Source organism: Ixodes scapularis, unplaced genomic scaffold, assembly GCF_016920785.2.
Source record: "Ixodes scapularis isolate PalLabHiFi unplaced genomic scaffold, ASM1692078v2 PGA_scaffold9__187_contigs__length_104089568, whole genome shotgun sequence".
Classification (NCBI taxonomy): domain Eukaryota; kingdom Metazoa; phylum Arthropoda; class Arachnida; order Ixodida; family Ixodidae; genus Ixodes; species Ixodes scapularis.
In genome coordinates this window covers 63,848,761-63,865,745 of record NW_024609884.1, presented here as the reverse complement: position 1 = coordinate 63,865,745, position 16,985 = coordinate 63,848,761, and the positions used below count along the sequence as shown (strand labels likewise).

Sequence of the window (16,985 nt, the reverse complement as noted above, 5' to 3'; positions counted from 1 at the left end):
CCGCAGCGCCCTCTCCTGTATAGACGTTCAGCGGCTATATGCAACGTTTCATCCATGACAGAAACCCCAGCTCTTGAGTTACTACCACATCTCAGAGCCCCCTACTCGTCCCGCAGTCGTGGCTGAGTGGTTAAGGCGATTGACTAGAAATCCGTAGGGGTCTCCCCGCACAGGTTTGAATCCTGTCGACTGTGCAATCATTTTTTTCTTTAGACAGATGGGATGGCAATCGATGTGAGCACGGACGCCGGAGCTTCGCCCCTAAAAGTTGTTACTTAAACTGTACTCTAAATTTACAGTAATTATTTCGACCCCATTGTCAATGATCTGACGGATTGATCAATCTATCTGTCATGTTTAAAAATTAATGTATAGTGACAGTGAGTGACTAATTTTAGCTACATTGATATAAACCAAATTAATCTGATTTAAGTAAAATATATTTGATTTACTTAATTTTTAAAAACAAAATCATAATTTTATATTATTACTATTATTATTATTATAATTTTTTTTTTTTTTTTTTTTTTTTTTACTTTGGGCAAGCGGCGGCCGACCTTCCACAGGGATGAGAAGCCAGACATGATCGCATCACAATAGGCGCTTTTGTCAGCTTGGATGTGGGAAAAGGGCTAACAGCATGATGATGATAGTGTGGCATCAGATACGCGTTTTCTTTGAAAATTGCGCCATGTGAAAATCCCTTCAGACTTGGAATAACAGACCACCGGGTAATTTCGACGTCTTTCTGGAATTCAGACCCGTACATCGAGCGTGGCGACAATGGCGAAGCCCAGTTTCTCGGGTGTTAAAGGGGCCCTGCAACAACTTTTTAACTGGTTTTTAATTTGCACCGAACCTGAGCGCACTGAACGTATTAACTTCATAAAACTTTTCTTTTCTCGAATTTCGCTTTATCTTAAAAGTTATAGAAGAATTAAAATGACAAGAACAAGCAAAAAAAAAAAAAAAAAACCACCTTCATGACGTCGTTGGTCGTGGCTTGACTCTTGAGTGGCCGTGAACAAGATGAGGGGTAGTGAGCTCAGCGAGTGCTCACGACTGCCGTACTCCGTGTCGACGGCTCGAGAGGGCGCCACTAAAGCATGTGCTGGATAGGCTGCATCACGGCCGGTCTCGACGCGTGGCTGTATGAAGTGGGCACCCAGGGCGGCTCGCATTGCATTTGCTGCGTGATTAAACACTAATTCGGCATGACACTTCATTGGCCACAAACGACAGCAAACACGGGGTAAAGACTAGTTCAGAAGGGGTGCCACTTCGCGCTGCCATACCGCCAAACGGCCAACCCGCAAGCCAAACCTGCTCGCCGAAGGCATTCGGAACGCTCGGAACCGGTCGGATCCTCGAGCCCGTATACGACCGCAGCGCTGCCGCGTACTTCCGGGACCTTTCTACGCTCGCCGCACGTCGGTGCCTGATCCCACTGCCCCTTTCTAGTACGCGCCGCCTTTTCCACCGCTTCGTGGCCGGTATGTCGACGGGTCATTTCTTGTTTCCGTACTTTATAATTATAAACTACATTTGTATCTTTTCTGATATAAAATACCGAACAAAAACTACTTTCATAACTAATTGAGACGGTTCGCGCCACTTATATTTTGTATTTCGACTAAGAAAAAAAGCTTTTAGCGGCTCTGACCAGTAGTAAGACCAGAGCCAAAAAGGTCACGATGTCGTCACATATCGCGCTTTCGGCATCGCGGGTCGCCCCCGTAGGTGGAGGTGGTTTCCGCGTCGTCCGGTTAAAACATGACGCACTGATATTTAGTTACTCTCTCCTTGCCCACTGGCTTGCCCGAACCCCAAGAGACGTGGAAACTGCAAAACAAGTAGATGCTTAAATATGATTGCAGGGCCCCTTTAAGGACAGCATGCATTGTGTCTGGAGATCGACTAAGAAATAGTGAAGGACAGGACATTTGTTCGAACTACAGGATTTTATTCTAGCCGACTACGCTGTAATGCGCTGAGATACTGAGGGAGAGGAGGATACGAGAGAGTACATCAGAACGCCGAGCTCTGATTGGAACGATTAGTGGGTACACCCAAAGCTAGCTGCCTCTGTCTCCACTGCACTCGTCGAACGCGTTCGAATCCGAAAGCCAACCGCCGGACGCCGGCGTTCCGTCTTCTAACTCGTTCGACGAGTGCAGTGGAGGTAAAGGCAGGTAGATTTAGGTCTACCCACTAATCGTTCCGACCAGAGCTCGTCGTTTTGACGTCCCCTCTCGTATCCTCCTCTCCCTCAGTATCTCAGCGCAGGGTTGGGACACGAGGCAAGGGTTAACCTATAGCCACAAAGAAGCGCGAGAAATCACTAAACACGACAATTTAGCAGTATTATAGTAGTGAATTAAGCAGTGTTGGACAAAATACTCGATAAAAGCCTTTAAGTTAAGTTACTAAATACCTGTTACATAAAGTATTTAAAATACTACTCAGTCACTTTCCCTGTAAAGTATTTTGAGTAGAGTACAAATACTTAGAAATGCAATTCAATTGCTTCTGAAGATACTTCCGCATTGCGTAATTTGTATCGACGTCAGTGACAGACACAATTATACAGTTGCGCAAATCGGGTTTATCAAAGTGGAATTTTAGCACGCAACAGCACAAAATGGCAAAAGAAAAAAAAAAGAAAAAAAAAAAACATTGTAGGGTTATTCCATGCAGTCAAACTACAAGGAGCAGGATATCACTGATCGTTTGGATCTAAAAGTAAAGTCTGCGCTGTGGCATTACGCAATGCAAAGCGTCATGCTTGCATTGCGTAATGCCGCAGCGCATACTCCAAAGTTGAGATCTAAATAGATGTTCCGCTTCATCATTCGCTGAACTGATTTCGTAGATCGCAGAGATTGGCTTTTCGAGTGTTTTGCAGGTAAGTAAACATGCAGGCAATTTTAAGAGAGCAGATATACTTATATCGAACCGCAGAAAGCCTCAAAGCAACCACAAATTATTTTACTATTTGATGCACAATATTTGGAGTACTCACGTCCAATTTCTATCTCTGGCGCGTTCGCTGCCGCTGTTCTCCCCGTCGCCGCACTGGCGGATGCCATGACTCGAAGAAAGAAACATGCACACTGGGCTCGAAAACGCAGATCGCAACACACGAGACGTACCCTGCAGCGAATATCCAGCGCTTCAAAGCGCCCAATCAACAGAAACAACCCACCAGCGGCACTGCAAGGAGCGCTTTTGCCGGCTCTCTGGTATCTCGCATGCAGGAGATCGCGATTCAGGAAAACCGATAGAACTAACTTTTCAACAATTTCCATGCCACACCCGGCGGCGGAAATGAGCCTTCAACTAAGTGTTTTAGATGATAAAATCGAGTCAATGTCACTACTGCAAAATATCAATATTAAGATAGACTCAGCTTTACGCTGAAAAAGCAATTATCACACGAAAACTCGCACGCACCTTGCGGGTGTACCCCATGTTCATCAACGGTACATAAAAAAAAAAAATTGGGTTGTGTGTTTATACAGCCTAGAACTTGGTCTGCCTCACAGGGGCGACGAGTCTCCCAGCTGTACATGAGAAATTCAGCCAGTGCAGTACAACCGCTAGCCTGGGGTCTTTAACGTGCATCACGCAGTAGTGATACACGACCGCACGCCGGTACGATGCTCATCCAGATCGAAACGGGCAGGGATGGGGCTCGAACCCAGGATCCCTGGGTTCTGCAGCGCGAGCTTTCGCTCCACGTGCTCCGAGCTGGTGTGCGCTAGACCACTCGGCCACCGATCCCCCCTCGGCGGTACATAAAGCCCCTCTATCCTGAGAAAAGTGGCGCCATTCATTGTTGTAGAAATGCTCGAGGCACGTGCCGCGCGCAACTTCTGGGATATTCATGGCGTCTGAAATATAGCTCAGCGCTGCGCTGTGCCGCCAGGATCTTCCCAAGGACTGCACGTTGCACTTCCCTCGTGCATCGACGAACCTTGCGCTACTTTTGAAACATGAAGGGACATTAGCGGTACAGCGTTCGGTGCGCGCTCTATTCCCAAAATGTTCCAAGCGCAGTCGAGAAGTCGGCGTTGAGGATACGTCTTTTCGGTTTACGGACGCAATCCACTGCTGCCGGAGACCGGGGTCCTGTGGAAAGCGATGGAGCTTAAAGACATTGCAGCCGCTCTCGCCTTGCCGGATTTCTTGCAAGCTGCATAGGTCCTCGGACAGTATTCGACGCTTTCTGTCGTTTATTCGTGCACCCTATGACCGAGCAATGGTGTCCCGATAACCGGGGGACTGTCGCCATCGAAGCCCGTGGCCCTAATTAAGTTTGCGAGTTTAAAACAGAAAAGAAAGCGCGAACGAAGTTCGGGCAATGCAGACACCCAACACCGGCGAAGCCTCTCATCCGGGACTTTCACTCTTTCTACACACACAGAGAGGGGGAAAGCGCCCTTAGCCCTTTCCCCTTTTCTCTCTCGCTGTCTTTTATTAAAACGGTCTATAAAAACAAAAGGCGCCTTTGGGAAAGCGAGGGGAAAACCTTCACTGTACGAACTTTGAATGAAATATGAGTCAAAATCGGTCAAAAGCGATGTTTTTACAAGCTCAATGTAAGTCATCGTAGCTTATTGGAGCTAGCAACAGGATTTGGTTGCTGTAAAGAATGTTTACGTTTGCTTGTACCACGCCCACGCCGCTTCACACCAAAAAGCTAGACACTAGAAAAACCCCTGTGAGTTGGTTGAATTTTGCCTTTATTCCAATCTTCAGGATCGAGCCTGCAAAGGCGGAACAGTTACTTGTTGCGCGAAGCTCTCTTCAAAGCGGATTTTTTCACGCCAGACTCTCCAGCCACATTGCGCTTTCTGGACCTCCTTTTTGTAGCAGGTTTCTTGCTCGCCCTGACTTTCCTGTTCTTCACTGGAGATGACCGAGCAGTTGTGGACTTGCTGCGCCTAGACCTTCGCCTCTTGCTCTTCCCTGCCGTCGCTTTCCTTGCCCTGGGCCTCCTAGTCGTGGCGCTGGCACCTCTGGTCCTCGAGCGCGATGACAGGCGGCTCCTGGTGCGTCTTGTCGTTCTTCGCTTTGCCGGAGTCGTGGAAGCCCTGTTCCTCTTGCGCCTCCGGGCTCGGGAGGGGAGCGCCATGGAGGCGCCCTCGCTTACCCCGCTGGTGGATGCGGAATCCATAAGAAAGAATTTAGCCCGCCCGGCCTCGACTTTCTCTCTGTCGCAAGTCTGGGCCTAGGTACAGCGGTCTCGCTTAACAAACCGGGGACAGGCGAAGTCTCCCTGCAAGAATACATGGGAACCACGACAGTCGGTCTCGAAACATACGAGATGACGTTTGAAACTGTTTGCAGGCTGATGTCCATTAAACTCTTTATCGCACAAACAAAAATAAAATCTACTTACGTTATCCGGCGCAACAGAGAAAATTACGATACCATGGCCCCTTCAAAAGTAATAATAGAAGAATTACCGCAGTAGTCCTATACATTTGTTGAAAAAAAGTTTCCTTTTTAAATACAAGTAGATCACATGATAGCCGCCGCTCTACATGATATATGGAGTATTCAATGGCGGCCATAGCTGTGTGCGCGACTGCTGAGGGCGTGCCGATATCGAGCTCCCACAGTTCTTTTGGAACGTGCATTCCACACCATCAGGATTGGCGGTCTTAATTAGCAGCCTATAAATTTAGGCTCGTTCTCATCATGCACTCTAAACAGCGCCCTCAAATATGGAGTCCAGTGAATACTCCCTATAGGAAGTATTCACTGTCGGCCATAGCTGAGTCCACGGCTGCCGAGCGCGTGCCGACGGCGAGCTTCCACAGTTGTTTTACAACGTGCACTCCACACCATCAAGATTACCGGTCTTAGCAGCCTATCAGTGAGAGTTCGGTCTGAGCATGCGCTGTGAACAACGCACTTAGATATGGGGTCCATTGAACACTTCCTATAGATCGAATTCATTGGACGCCAGCTTCTTTTTGTTCATGGTTCAAGCAATCTCTTCACGAATACAATGCTCCGCTGTACGGAGATAAACTGAGGGAAAGGAGCAGCAGCGACGTCAGAGCGCCGAGCTCTGATTGGGAGGATCAGTGGGTAGGTGAAAAGGCCTTTCTCTCTCCCTACTGTCTCCCTTCAATCAGAGAGAACAAGAGCGTCGTCTGCTCCACGCGCAGGGCCTGGCGTTCGAAGGCTGAACACTAGGCCCTGCGCGCTCTCGAACCGGAAATTCGGAAGATCATCCACTGACACCGAGAAAGCCGTTTGAATTGAACAAACTAGACTTGGGGCTGCCTATCATGGCAATGCCTGGGCGGTCTTGGCATAGGACCTCGCTTTACTTACGGATTGGCTGCTGCTTGCTACCGGGCCGGAACCTCTCTGGCAGGCGACGTCGAGCGCCGAATGGGAACGCAGACTCTTCAAAGATGTCGGCAAGGCGCGCTAAGGGCGTCGTAGCCTCCTCTGTGGGACTGCTGGCCGGTTCGTTGGCTTCCTGCGGGTCCGAACCTGCGTCCGACCCCTGTGACTGCCCTCGTTCCAAATGAGATACTGGGCCCGAGGTACACGCGATCTCGCGCTCGCGCTTGTGGCGTCTACGTCCTCTTCGTCTCAGATTCTCGGCCCCTCGCACAGCTTTGATCTGCGCAGCTTTGAACGGTGCTCAAGGTGCGCTCGCGCTAGCACTCCCGTTCATTTTGACACATTTGAGTGCATTACCACAGAAGGATATTGCGAATCCCCATCTGGTGAATTTATGGAATTTCCAAGAGTCAGGATACATTGGGATCCCCGACTTCCCCCTATCCCTTAACCCCAAGATAAACAACAAATGTTTTTACTCTAAAATAACCAAGTTCGAGAAGTCTGCACATTCACGCTCCTCAGCACTGACAAAACCAAAACAATGACAAGGCAAGCGCAGGTGCGCTGGCCTTGTCATTGTTGAGGATTGGTGAGGATCACCGTCGAGACTTGCGCACCCTCTTATCCGCCAATAGAAACATCGGAGATCGTCTCGTTTTCTTGGCTTGCGATAATTTCTTGACTAAACTTGTTATAACTGAGCTGCCGTAGACATGGGGATGGCCGGTGCTGTACGGAACGCGTTCTTCTTAGGAGACACAGATGAACGCCCTCATTCCATCTTGCATTGGTGTCGTTGTAGGGGCAACCGTGGGCCCTGCAAACATATTTAAGCGTCTACCTTTGCGGTTTCCACGTCTCTTGTGTTTCGGGCAACCCAGCAAGATCGGAGAGAGTAACTAAATATCAGTGCGTCATATTTTAACCGGACGACGCGAAAACCTCATCCTCCTTCGGGGGTGCGCCCCATGGTGCCGAACGCGCGCAACGAAATGTAACGAAATCGTGACGTTGTCGGTCCAGGTCAGCTCCTGCCTTACGACTGGACAGAGCCGCTAAAAGCTTTTTTTAGTCGAAATACAAAATGTATTTTTGCATGAAAGTAGTTTTTGTCCAATATTTTATAGACGAAAAAACAAATGCAGTTTAGAAAGTGCAGAAATAAGAAACAACGCGCGATGACCCGTCGACATACACGCCACCAGGCGGTAGAAGAGGCGGCGCAGGCGCGCCCCGCACGATTCCGAAGCGTGCTCGCTTCGGGGTCTCGGAGGCCGTGCTCCGCGGTTCCTAGCACACGGCGCACGACTCTGGCGGCACATTTTGCAAGGAGCGAAAGTACGAATTTGTCTTCTCGCGAGAGCACAGGTGTGCTTAGATGGGCCAGTTGATACATTGCAAGGGGTATAAAGCGCCGAACATACAAGCACCAAGACACGAAGACAACGACACGAGCGCCTTGTGTCGTTGTCTTCATGTCTCAATCAACTTTTTTTTTTTTTTTGAGCGCAAGGAGATTTGCTTGGACTTGTCCACTACTTGAGCGTCGTCGAGTTGGGGCTGATAGGCTTCGCCAGCGCGATCCAGGCGCTTACGAGGAGTGTCTGTTTGGAGTTTCAATCCCCACCCCTGCCCGTTTCGATCTGGATGAGCATCGTACCGGCGTGCGGTCGTGTATCACTACTGCGTGGTGCACGTTAAAGACCCCAGGCCAGCTGTTGTACGGCACCGGCTGAATTTCTCATCTACAGCTGGGAGACAATTCGCCCGTTGAGGCGGACTAACTTCCGGCTGCATGAACATACACACAACATCATTAGTAGTATTTTTATAAACTCCAAACATCAATATGCCGATGCAAAAAAAAAAAAGAAAGAGAAAAAAAAACAAGGCGGTATTCTACAATTTAGTCTGGTCAAATCACAGGGTCAATGATCGCGAGGAAATACCACCCGTTTCCAAAATGTAAAAAAAAAAAAAAAAAAAAAGAAATGTTTTAATAAAATAATTTAAATATAAATAAATAATTTCTTTAATTCACTTAAATAGCTGTAGCAAGACAAAGTTAATTTTTTTATCGCTAGATGTATTTATAATCGTAAAAATTTATTGATCGATATTTTTTAATGACTGAAAACAATGTGGAAAAAATAATTACTACAAATTTAAACTTTTAAAATACTGTTTAATTAACTTTTTTATTCATGTAAACCCCGCAATACAAAATGAGCTTGTTTTTTCATGTTCGTGAAAAAAAGTTGTATTACTTTTTGTTGCGTTTTGATTTGGTTGCAATAAAAACTTACTTTTTTTTCTTTTTTTTTCTGGCATTGTAATAGGACATTGCGCAACTGACGAACGAAGTGGAAGGTAAAAAGAAAGCCTCTGATTTGCTTAAAAGAGCGCCGCTTTCTGTTCGCGTTCAGCCTGCTGGAAACCTTTCTTGCTTGATGGTTTCATTTAATTCCAAAACAAGTGTACACAGAGAGCATAAAATGAGAGACAAATGTTACTTTAGGGATTATTTCAATATATTTTTCGGATTATTTTTGCGGGAAAGGTTCGATTTAAATCTTCGTGTAAAACCGTGTGATTTAAATCACGGTATAAATCACCTTGAATTTTGTTCTCCACCCTGTCAGTTTCCTTTCAAATATCGCATAATTGGCAAAAGGGGTCTCGCCGTTGATCTCGTGTCAAAGTTTATGCGGAACAACACGTCATTGTACTGCACTTCTGGGTAACGACCTACTTGAGAAAGTGTTTAGAGTACTGCTCACGTTAGTTTACCAGCAACATATATTGAGTAAAGTACTAATACTTAGAAATGTAATTAAATTAGTTTCGAAGATACTTCCACATTTCGTAATTCCGTATCCGGAGTCAAAGTAAAAAAAAAAAGTCTTCTTTTAGTGTTTTGTTCTTATTTCGCTCTGTTTGCTCTTTTGTTCTTCGCCATTTTGGGAATGCATTTTTGGTCCTCGCTTGTTTCCTGCTTTGTGTTTCGAAGTTTCCGCTCCATCCTTGTAATCGTGTCAGCTTTGTACCGGGGTGTGCCGATTCCTATTCCCGTAAAACATTCCAGTGAAAAATTTTTTTCAAACGTTGCAAAATGTATTTGAGATACTGTGTATAGAAGAAGTGAGAAATGTAAGTTGGGAATCGGTGGCCGAGTGGGACAGCACACACCAGCTCGGAGCACGTGGAGCGACAGCTCGCGCTGCAGAACCCGGGGATTCTGGGTTGAATCCTCACTCCTGCCCGTTTCGATCTGGATGAGCATCGTACCGGCGTACCGGCGTCTCATCTACAGCTGGGGGACAATGTGACCGTTGAGGCAGACTAAGTTCTAGGCTGTATAAACACCCATATCCCAACTTATTTTTTTAATGTAATTAAGATAAGGAAATACTCTCAATCAAATCTACTTGCAAAATACTAAATAAGTACCAAGAGTAATTGAAATACAAAAGATCCATTGGTGGATCCTTAGGGAACGCGTTAGCATGACCCCTGCAAACGCCACACACGTGCGCCTTGGGGAAATGCTAACGCTGACCCCTTCATTTTTTTTTTTCTTTTGGCTTTCTCTTTTGTTTCCTCTATTTTGTGCTGCCTCTTTCTCGTTTGCGTTTCCCCAAGGCGGACGCGTGTGGCGTTTCCCAAGGGTCATGCTGACGCATTCCCTAAGGATCCACCAATGGATCTTCCTTTAATGTTTTTGCCGCCTACTTGGACCAGCGCTAGCACTTGGTTCACACTCCATTTTGTAGCCCAAAGCAAGGCATAGGCGCTCCGCACACCTGCAGGTTCAAACTCGCCCCAGTATCCGCGCGCGCATGGGCTGTTGAGAAAACTCCGCATTCATTGAGAGGCCAGTCTATTTAGGGAGAAACAAGCCTGGGGTTGAGGTGAAGATTGTGAATACTGGCCGGGCGGGGTCAGGCCCCGTGGCTTTCTACCAGGTGTGCTTGATGGCGGGCGGTGCCCGAGACTGCCTCGGCTCCATAGCCCTACCGCTGGACCAACCCCTCACGTTAGAGCAGCTACGAGTTCACCTGGGCCGACATGCCGATGCCAGCATACGGGAGTTGACTGACCCCTCCTTCTGCTTCGTCACCGAGACCAACAGGGAGCTGAATTTTCATGAGGCGGCAGGTAGCCTCGTTCACAAGGTGTACCCGTCCGGTGCAGTAATGCTGAAACACACGAAAGGTAAGGGTTATAAGCACACCCTATATACATGGTACCGTCACTTTAACCGCTTGGCGCGCGGTGATGCAGGAGAAAAAGACGGCTCCTCACAAGCTTCATTTACCGAGGCATGGACGGGAACACACGCTGGTACGCAGGGCTCGGTCACACCACCTGTGGTCGTCAGCCACCAAGGTGCGTTCAGAAGTAAATCAAATTGCGAAATTTATTACAAGTTAGTCATAACTTTGCTTACCCTAACAGAAGATAGAGAAGTTTCAGAGCATTGGGGTGGGTTGAATTGATATCATGTGAATGCATCCCCTGCATGCGTTCTTTCCAAATGTCGAGGACCTTCGTCATAATCCATTCAATTTACTGACTTCCAGATATCAATAAACCAACTGTACTCTCCAGGAGAATCTTGCCGAGCAAAACATGGGGGACGACAGACAATGCCATGGTTACGTACGGTGAGTGCGCATAAGAACATTGCGAAAGTTTTTGTACGAGTGCGTTTAAAAAAAAAATTGGGTTGTGTGTGTGTTTATACAGCCTAGAACTTGGTCTGCCTCACAGGGGCGACGAGTCTCCCAGCTGTAGATGAGCAATTTAGCCAGTGCGGTACAGCCGCTAGCCTGGGGTCTTTAACGTGCATCACGCAGTAGTGATACACGACCGCACGCCGGTACGATGCTCATCCAGATCGAAACGGGCAGGGGTGGGGCTCGAACCCAGGATCCCTGGGTTCTGCAGCGCGAGCTTTCGCTCCACGTGCTCCGAGCTGGTGTGCGCTAGACCACTCGGCCACCGATCCCCCCGAGTGCGTTTAAACTAATACTAATTTGCGCGTTTTGTTAAAAAAATAAAAATAAAAGTATTTGCACACGACGTCAGTACAGATAATAAAAAGCAATAAGAGATTAACTAAAATAGCCATTTTTTAAGGTCATGCGTGCCGGCGTGTCTCTACGAGATGAGGTTTATGCATATGGCTTTATGTGTGATATGCGTTCTTCTGCTTTACATTTATATCTTATTTAAATTTGCTTTGTATCAGGGCGCGCGTGGTCATTGGAGTACAAAAATGGCGGTGCACTGCGGTCGCCGAGCATTCAGCGATCGCTTGGTTGCCACGGCTGGTGTCGCAGCCTTCTGCCGTGCACGATAAGCGCCCGAGCACACCTACGATGTTTTGTTTGTGGGTACCATTTTCTGCGATGGCCCTGTAGGTGCACTGTTCGCACCAACGTTGGTTCACACACAGTGTGGGGTTTGAGACCCAGTCGAAGGGACATACGGGTAGCAGAACAAAAGGAGCGCACCAGTGGCAAGTCGAGCCAGCGCGTCAGCGTGTTGAGAAACGAGAAAATATAAAGAAAATAAAGAAGTGCGAGCGAGCTGGAGGGGCACGCTGAGGCGCCTCCTACATTGGCAAATAGCGCGACCAAAAGTGTGGCTGTAATCGGCTTTCCACAATTGGCCAAACGCTCACTATGACCTCTTTCGTTTCATTTCATTTATTTACCCTCAAGGCGTGCAGCATTACAGAGTGGGGAAAGACTGATTAACAAGTCAGTACGTTTGGGACAAATAAGTAACAAGAGAGAGAGAGAGAGGGAGGGAGGGGGAGAGAGAGAGAGAGGAGGAGACAAGAGGGGACGTCAGAACGCCGAGCTCTGATTGGAATGATTAGTGGGGAGACCTAAAGCGAGCTGCCTTTGCCTCGAACGCGTTCGATTGCCAAACGCCGGCGTCCAACGTACGGCGTTCTCATTTGAACGCGTTCGAAGAGTGAGCAGAGTCAAAGGCAGCTAGCTAAGTTTCCGTCTATCCTTTAATCCTTCCAATCAGAGCTCGGCGTTTTGACGTCCCCTCTCGTCTCCTCCTCTTAGTTTCTGGACGCATAGGTTAACTCACGCCTTCCTGAAAGATCGAAGGCGGCAATCAAAACAACAGAGGCTGGGAGATGGTTCCACTCAAGGGAGGTGAGGGGGAAAACAGATTGATAAAAGGCATTAGAATTGGTCAGAGGAATCCCAACTTTATGATGAGGATCGACATGCGAGAAGACAAAACGGGAGTGAAATGAGCCGTGAACGCGGTGCAATGCTGTTGTAATAAAATTTTTGTAAAATAAGTTAAGACGAGCGATTTTTTTGCAAACTGATAGATCCGGGAGTGAAAGATTGGCCTTCATAGTGGGAACACTTATAGTTCAATAATATTTTGGGGGAAAAAAAATAAACGAACCGATCTGTTTTGTATGGCGTCAAGTGATGTAATTAGTGGGCTCTGATAAGGATCCCAAATAGATTATGCATACTCAAGCTTAGGTTTTCAGTGATTGTGAGGCTAATGGAGTATGATGAATTATACTTTTATTAAAGGAAATAAGAATGTCAGGCGGTCAATTTTGACGGTGTTGGTTTAAGAACGTGTTGATTACAAGTATTTACTGTGTTTTTTTTTTTAATACAATTTCAAAATTGTCGCTAGCAATTGATAATCCTGATCGTGACGTGACAGATAGGAATCATAAGAGGGAGCCACCGAAACATCTCGTCGCCAGTAAGGGGAAAGGCCGCGTCATAAACGCCGGAACAGATCGTCAAAAATGGGAGGCTCAGAGCATAAAAGAAAAATTGTATTCGGAGAGCTAGTCGTCTGCTTCTTGCCCAAGAGTTGCGGTGACGTCAGAACAACGTTTCGATTGATAGATAGTGGGTAGACCTCAATTGCTAGATTCCTTGAGGTCTACCCACAATTTTTTTTAATCAGTCAATAAGAGCTCGGCATTCTAACGTATTCGTAACCTTTATGTAAAAAGCAGACGAACTTGCGCCTCGCAATGGGAGGTGTGCGCCGCCACGCGTCCACTTTCCGAAACACTCATCTTTTCTTGATATGTTTTTGGTGAAAATGAAAGGTAGTACGCAACGTCGTCATTCTTCCCCACTTACGACTCGTCCTCCTTTCCCAGTCCTTCGACGCATCCTCCTTTATCCTCCTACCACAAACACCTTCCAAATTGGCGAGGGAAGGGAAGGCTGGGGAGGAGGAAGCAGACGGAACGCTGGACTCTCCTCTCCAGCATTTCGTCTGCTTCCTCCTCCTCCTCTCTCTAGCGCTCCGTCTGCTTCCTCCTCCTTACGCTTCCTTTCCCTCGCCAACTTTTCTTAATAGGGAGTTTTCGTAGACCGCGTTGCCCCCTCCGCTAAGCTTTCCGCAACGAAGAAGTTGCTACTGCGCCTGCGCGCCGATAGCCTTGACTGTGGAGTTCCCGCTATCGTAGCGGGTTGCGGAGGGCCTTGCGGGACGGCGAAAACGATCTACGAAAACTCCCTAATAAGTCGTTGAAGAGTCAATTTTTGTTTATGTCTTCCGCAAAATAGAAAAAGAAAGGATAGAGGGGTAGTTCGCATCACGACACCTGTGTGGCGCTGCCAACAAAATGCTTCCTCCTTGCCTACCCCTCCACTCCTCCCCCCTCTTTTACGTGCGGAAGCTGAGAGCCAGGGCTCGCCTTTATCGCGCACAAGGAGTAGAGCGCGTTGCTGGCGTGTCTGTTTCCTCACGCAATGTGACCTGTGGGGAGTTACCCGCATCCACTGGAGCAAGACGCGCGGCTGGAAACTCGTGTCCAATCATCAGAAGTTTTCACAAGCCCTGCTTCTTCCGAGTGTGCGTGTAGCGCTATTGGAGTACTTCGTGCTCTTGGATTGCCAGGAGCCCCTTGTGGTAACTGAAGTGGCTCGCGTAATTGATGAAGTCCAAGTGATCTACATATCTCGTGAAAAACTTGTCTATACCGTTCTATATACTCCTGGTCTCGGATATGCCGGGTCGGTTCGCATAATGATGACTCGCACATGAACGAATTCTTTGTAGTCCAGACGTCGACGTCGAAGTCGCCGCGCAGGATTATGCGCCTATCGAGGTTCCCAGATTTTATGCACGGGAGATTCGAGCTCGTCATTCGGAACCGACGCGGTGTGTCCACTACCAGGAGCAGACGTTGCATAGACATGGGCTTCACAAGATCGCGTGGTGCTTCGCCTAATGCAAGGGTCTCACGTGCGGGCGGTGACGTCAAATATGTCACGTGATGCCTTACCGAAGTCGTGACGTCATAAGCCCACTGCGCTATCCGTTGGTGAGTTATGATTCGTCCCATAACGTCGTGAGATCACGTGGGGAGCTAAGCCTCATCATTGGGGAGCCTGTTGGGCGCAATAAAACTCGCCAAGGCTATACGCTCCCGCGAGTCCTATTTAGTCTATACTTGCTCTCACTTTCACCTCTTCCTCGTGGCGCCGAGCAACGGTGTGGGGCTGCGGGTACGGTCCAAGTTTGGATTCCCGCTAAGCCGCTTGGTAAATCTCTCTGTTTACTATTGATTATGCCTGATTATGATTACCGCTATTAAGTGTGACGAGGAGTTCCTCAAAAACACTTTTGTAAGCCTGCTATGGGATGTGTAAGCTTTATGAAGCCTCGGCTTGTGTGTAATGATTTTTCGTTACACTCGCGCTTTTCGCGTAAAATCCAGCTCATAACCAAATTCTGTGGTAATACAAATGTGAAATCACCGCGTCCTCGGACACTTTTATTGAATGTAAGTTTGAGCTAAAATTGGTGTGGCCGATGATAAGTTATGAATATAGAATTTTTGCGGTAGTGGTAAGGAAACATTTACACAGACATGACAAAATAGAAACTTATCAAAGCTCTGTTCGACTAAAAGCATTTTCCTCGGCGCTGTGTGTAGAAGCCTGGATTACCAAATTTATGGTGCTTGAAGCGCAAAGTTTTTCGCCGAATTCCTTGACATTGGTTCCTGAGCCAGATATTAGAGCAACTTTAGCCTGGATGAAAGAGATCTGGCGCCTATAGACGCCGAGAAACACTGACTGTAACGCCTCATGCGGCCTTCGAGGGAGTGTGACCGAAGAAAGAGTTAAATGTGAAATACACATTTTATCACAGTGGGGCCCTTGGGGATGTGCCAACGCCCTGAGTGCAATCAGCCAGGCCGAGTCAAGTGCATCGACTGTGGCGTGGCGTGTTACTGTACCACTCGCTGCCTCAAGACGGATTCATCCCGGCACCGACAATCCTGCTACCGTAAGTGCCGGCCGCCATGACCCGAGCCGAAAGAGCTCGACAGCCCTGCACCTACGAACAACATCAGACGAAGACCTCGCTGCCCTCACGAACTGGCATCCTCGCCTCCCGGCACGTCCACATAGCTCTCGCCTGCGCATGACCCGTGGGCCCCCGCCAAGCGAGCCTCAATAAAACACCTCTGGGAACAGGTCATCCGCTTCCCTCTTGACCGGAGATCATTAATAGTTACGCTCCACCGAGTTGGCTACAAAGGGGGACTGGTTTCGCGGATTTTCAAGTGCATGATACCAGCCTGAACTCACTCTTTCGGAGGTCCACCTGCTCTCGGTCTCTGCAAATACGAATAAAAGGGGGGTTCCCGAGAAAAAGGAACCGTGTTTTTCGGCCTGAATAAATAAACTATGCATCGCAGAAAGTTAAAACTTCATGAGAATGTGAAGCTAGCACCCGAGATAAAACGCGAAAGTTTTGGAAGATGACGTTGCCTGGATTAAAAGAGAATTGAGAAAAACGAAATAGCCGCTTCGGTGACACCGACAATAAAGAAAAAAATAAAGCCTCGGTGGCTCCGAGGCGAGAGCGCCGACCTATACGGATCCCCATGTGGCGGGTTCGAATCCCGGCCGAGGTGCCCGCAATCTGACGGAGGCGCCGTGTAACCGAGCTTTCGGTTGCACGTCAAAAGATCCCCAGGTGGTCGAAATTAATCTTCAGTCCTCCGCTGGGGCGTGCCAGATGCCCGTCGTTGGTTTGGCTCGTAAAACCCCCCAAATTTGATTTGATTTGACAAAAACGAAATTTCTGTATGAGCCAACGTTTACCTAAGTATCATCAAAACAAGAAATGATATTGTGAACTCTCGTCGGATTTATATCAGAGAAAAACACCAACAAGAAAGAGAATATTGTTTTCTTTCTTGCTGACAAGTTAGCTTAGGATGGCTAGTTGGGCTAGTTGGTTTTGCGTCATGGTGTAATACACCAAAACAAGGATGAGAATACAATAGTAAGGGTGCAGGCGAGCTGGTGGATGTTAACCATGTTGAATATACCTGAGACTGGGGTAGAAAAACATAAAAGTCGAAGAAACAGAACGGGACAGGACGACGTCTCAAACTCAGCTACCAGGTTTATTCAGGTAATTGCATAAGCCAGGCGTCGCTACAGTTCGGTAAAAATTCCAAAAGTTCTTTTAAAAATATAGTTATATTTATGTGTATATATATATATATATATTTTTTTTTTTTGGGTGGACAGAGGGAAATGCTGTACTGTTCAACTTTGCACCGT

At 47.6% G+C, this 16,985-nt stretch overlaps 1 protein-coding gene and 1 long non-coding RNA gene across 2 annotated transcripts in view; one reads left to right on the top strand and one right to left on the bottom strand.

Annotated features, from left to right (window-relative positions):
* LOC8032807 overlaps positions 1 to 15,888 on the top strand; it is a 50,379-nt gene extending 34,491 nt beyond the window's left edge. Inside the window, exons 6-9 of the mRNA XM_040220798.3 lie at positions 10,318 to 10,587; positions 10,657 to 10,761; positions 10,956 to 11,039; positions 15,556 to 15,888. Coding sequence (XP_040076732.3) covers positions 10,318 to 10,587; positions 10,657 to 10,761; positions 10,956 to 11,039; positions 15,556 to 15,713 — 617 coding nt within the window. The 3' untranslated portion in view covers positions 15,714 to 15,888. The remainder of the gene's footprint in view (positions 1 to 10,317; positions 10,588 to 10,656; positions 10,762 to 10,955; positions 11,040 to 15,555) is intronic.
* LOC121048409 lies at positions 4,729 to 7,349 on the bottom strand. The gene is made up of 3 exons (XR_005798955.2): positions 7,214 to 7,349; positions 6,352 to 6,516; positions 4,729 to 5,281 (listed from the first exon to the last, which is right to left on the bottom strand). It is a non-coding gene; the product is annotated as an uncharacterized LOC121048409 (long non-coding RNA).
* Positions 15,889 to 16,985: the final 1,097 nt, after the last annotated feature.